The sequence below is a fragment of the Amphimedon queenslandica genome, unplaced genomic scaffold (genome assembly GCF_000090795.2).
Source record: "Amphimedon queenslandica unplaced genomic scaffold, v1.1 AMPQUscaffold_10666, whole genome shotgun sequence".
In the NCBI taxonomy this organism is placed as follows: domain Eukaryota; kingdom Metazoa; phylum Porifera; class Demospongiae; order Haplosclerida; family Niphatidae; genus Amphimedon; species Amphimedon queenslandica.
This window is the reverse complement of record NW_003549079.1, coordinates 1-4400: the sequence shown is the minus strand read 5'-3', so window position 1 is coordinate 4400 and position 4400 is coordinate 1. Positions and strand designations below refer to the sequence as shown.

At 34.1% G+C, this 4400-nt stretch overlaps 2 protein-coding genes across 2 annotated transcripts; both read left to right on the top strand.

Annotated features, from left to right (window-relative positions):
* Positions 1-5: 5 nt before the first annotated feature.
* On the top strand, positions 6-1040 carry LOC109589968 (uncharacterized; the record flags this gene model as incomplete). Its single annotated transcript, XM_020005937.1, has 3 exons — positions 6-279; positions 326-736; positions 788-1040. Coding segments are annotated over 3 exons (759 nt in total), but the record flags the coding sequence as incomplete, so codon positions are not given.
* Positions 1041-2102: 1062 nt separating this feature from the next.
* LOC109589967 (uncharacterized) lies at positions 2103-4394 on the top strand (the record flags this gene model as incomplete). Its single annotated transcript, XM_020005936.1, has 4 exons — positions 2103-2384; positions 2814-3062; positions 4166-4277; positions 4332-4394. Coding segments are annotated over exons 1-4 (646 nt in total), but the record flags the coding sequence as incomplete, so codon positions are not given.
* Positions 4395-4400: the final 6 nt, after the last annotated feature.

Sequence of the window (4400 nt, the reverse complement as noted above, 5' to 3'; positions counted from 1 at the left end):
CAGCATTTGCTACTGCTCGTGTTAGTGAAGGTATCCCTCGTGTAGCTGCTGTTCTTACTGATGGACGGTCTAATGATCCTTCAGCAACAGTACAAGCTGCTCAAGCTGTCCATAATGATGGAATTTATGTTTATTCTTTTGGTATTGGGAATCGTATAAGCTATGAGGAGCTAGTTGCCATTGCTTCTACCGGTCAGGGGAATGTTTTTAATGTCAGTGGTTTCTCATCTAGTGATTTTGGGGGTGTGTTGAGACAGTTACAAGTATCTACATGTTCAAGTAAGCCAATTTCAATAAACTAAATTATTACTGATTTGATTTATAGCTCCAACCATATTGGAGACAGGAATGGAGATTGCTACTACCCTTCCAAAAGGATCATCTCGTTTGTTACAGTATGAGTTTCCATCAATGGGAATGACACTCAAAGTTGATATTACAGTGGGAAATTTGGTGGTTCGAGGATCATTTAGTGTACAAAATCCAAATGAACTCACACAAGATTTCTCTGTCATGAGCAATGGAAATGACATTGATTATTTCATTAGTCCAGAATTAATGAGGCAGTCAACTAATAATGATAATAATGATGGACGCCGTACTAAGAGGCAAGCACCAATGCCGACTAATGGTACTGGTGCTAATGTGTACTTGTCTATTGTTGGATTGAATGATGACAATACATTTGTATTGAACACTACTTTTGGTGATACTACTGAGAGCTTTCCATCATCTGGTAAGAAAGTTGGTGTAACTGATATTTGATTTCATACATCTTTTTTATTAGGTACCAGTGTTCTGGGCTCAATGGTACTTATGATCGTTGCTTTGCTCTGTTTCTTCCTCTTTATATGGATATGAAATGCTTGCCTTTGACTTTGTGTGTGTGTGCTTTAATATGACTAGGTGTATAAGCTTATTTAGTTTGATTGTTGTTGATTTACTGCATATTTTCCTAGAAATAAGTAAACTAATGATATTTTCCTTTTTCTTTTTGTCAATTTTTTAGTCAGCACAATAATTTTGCTTTTTAGGTTTTTGATTGCTTTTTCAAGAAGTTTCTGACTGCATGATGCTAAGTAGTGGTTTCATTTGCTGTACAGTTCAAGTCAATGATAGAATTTGATTTTGCACTTGAATTGAAATATGATACCATAGATCCTATATCACCTTTTAGTTAGTATAGAAAACACAAAGATTATTATACTTGAAATATAGTACCGGTACTATCATTATAATACCAATATCCCAGCTGCTTGCATACCATGCTGGCATCATTATTATCCCAAAAATCACTGATGTTAAGTGAATAAAATTTCTTTTCTAATAGCGAGTGTATGTCAACTATGTTTGTTCAACCTTATTACTAAGACACAAGTGGACAAAGCTAACAATGAATGTAGCCAGATAGATGCAAAACCAACACTGAAAATATTATCATTGCCTTCATTTTGCTATGTGTGTCATGCTATTAAGTGTTCAACAAAAGCTGTAGTGGCTATGTAGGTAGTTTTCCAATTTCCTCTGCAACTGTTTTTTTGCTAGTACCTCTTTTAATTATATTCTGCTTGAGTATTTTCACTGTTTTCTGAATTTGCTACTGAGTAGATCTAATGCTAAAACCTACATGCAATTGTTCAATCTGATTCTGTGGTTATGATATTATTTTGCAAATTCTACATCATATTATTTATAGCAGTATCTATATGTCTCTTTTGCCATGTAATAATTGTTTTAGAGTACTTTTCCTTGTTTATATGTTTTCAAAGATTTTTTTGTAAAAGGGCATTTCAAGGACTGCTGAACTGATCCTACGTTGTACCATGACTACCATCTATAGATAATGGTAGCATACAGGTATGTGGCTACTTTTATTTTTTTCAGCATTCACAACAGGTAATAAAATTATGCATAGAAGTGTTTTCAAAGCCAATTTCTATACAAAGATATTTATCCCTGCCCTTCAGTCCTCCCACATGTCATGGTATGCTAATCAAACTACTGCACTTCCTGTGTTAGCTTTAATGATGTTCCTGCCGTGCATGGTTTTTATTTAAACCAAGTTATTTTTGTTTCCTACAGATTTTCAGCTCACTCTCATCTTATCTCCTTTCTTTCTCATTATTGTTTTTTACTTTATAGGCAGCAGCTAATATCATAAGATGACTTCTGGTTTTTCCACTATTGCTGCTGCAGTTGTCATTCTATTGTACATCACTTTAGCTCAAGGTACTGACTGTTCTGCTCTGGCCAGTGCTGGTAACTGCAGTTTCTATGATTGTTTGCATACTAAATTCAACTGCAATGGAAAGCAGTATCCTCTTCGCCGTGGTAAACGCTACTGTCAGAAATACATCGATGAATCAAGTTGCTTCACAACAGCAGTAAGTACAGTGATTGCATTGTGTGTGTCCTACAACCTACTAGTATTCAACTTTGTTGAATCAACTTAGGGGTTAGTTTGATGTACTGTCAAATAGAATCTCAGTCAACTGAATTTCCATATAAATTCAAAAGTTATCATTAAAGTTGCTTTGAACAAGTAGCGGGTAGCTTTGATATTTGATGTCCCTGTATGTGAATATTTCCTAGGAACCACTAAAATATGTAGTCTAATTTGATTACAAATTTCTTGATATCCTCAATGTAAATTCTGTGAAAGCTAAAACATCCTTTCAGCAATATTTCTAAGAAAGTAATGCATGATTAAATAACTCCATGTATAAGCTACATAAATACCATAAATTTCATAGTTGAGCTGAAGCATAAATTCACCAAAGCATGTCTTTATACATAAATTATTATTATCTTAGGGCCAAGCATGGATTACTAATGTCCGTAGATGTTTGATGCAGTCTATTGTCAATAGTGCTCTCTATAGTAATGCAAATACTGATTGTGGCGAGTTTGAGGCATTTGCTGTTGCAAGTCGTCCTCAATGTTACACTGATAATGGGTTCTGTACAGATATATTCTTATCACCTAACTGTCAGAACCTTAATTGTATTCAAGATAAAATTTATAATGATAATAAAAGTTGGGATAGAAGTTCACTAAATCAGGTAAGAAAGTATTACTTATTGTTATCACTATTGTTATTATTGTTATTATTATCATCATTATCATTAAACCACTTATCATTACCATCATTATTACTATTATCATGATCATTATCAATAAGAAAAATCAAGAAGGGATATTGATGATAGCATACATACATGTAGTGTTAGAGCACATGGTGTTGATAAGGCATATTGTAAGTAGAAATAAGTATTAGTTGGTAAGAGTCACGTGATGGTAGAAAAACCAATATTGACCACTGAATGGCACTGATTCATTGTATGGATCAGGTACCTCTGAGACATAGATTGGTGGCCCTTAGTAATGAGTAAGAGGGTTCAGTATGGACCCAGTTCATTAAGACTGATACCATAATGAATCTCCCACCGTATACTGAGAGACTGTTTAAGGAAACATTTAGCTTCCTTATATACCCATCAGACCATCAGTTGTAAAGCAGAGAGGAGTAAAACTACAATGATGGGATTCGCAAGCAGCAAAATATTATCTCTTTTTCTCTAATTTAGCAGAAAAGTACCACAATTGACTGTGGAGGTTTACTAGAATAAGAATGAGAATCAGAACCATAGTCTAAAATATAAACATCAAACATAGCAGTACACTCCCTCTGCCAAGTACTACAGATGGCCATATCAGTGATAAGACCTTCTGAGTGAGTTCTATTCGAAACAAATGATGACAGTTCACGTAAAAGACCACCATTTCTGCAATCTAGAGCATGAATGGTAGTGAAAGTGGCACCACAACCATCAGAGACAAGAGGAAGATCATTAAGTGGCTTCATATATCGTAAACAAATAGCACCACAAAACTTTTGAGCAGAAAGGTTAAAATTGTCAGACTTTAAGGAGAGTCTATTTAAGCATCGAATCTCCTTTGACCTTATAATGCTGGCTCTCTGATGATGACTAACAAACTGGTTATTATTATCATCTCATCATTATTATTATCATCATTGATGGTTCCCTCTATGGGATTCTTTGTTACAGTTGTTGTCTTTTGTTATTATTATTATTATTATTATTATTATTATTATTATTATTATTATTATTATTATTATCATTATTATATTCTACTTTTATAGATTAAAACAACAACTGCTTCATGCCCTTCCCAGATTGCTACATTCCTTAGTGATGCTCCACAGTGTGATAGACCTGACACTTCTCTTGTATCTGTTATACAGAATTATTTAGGTATGTATATACTTCAGCACTGTGTAAAAGTATGCTATTCTTCTCTTTGTACAGATTGTACTGCAAGGGCTTTTGATTTTATTATTTTATTGGATGCATCTGGAAGTGTTGGGTCTAGTAACT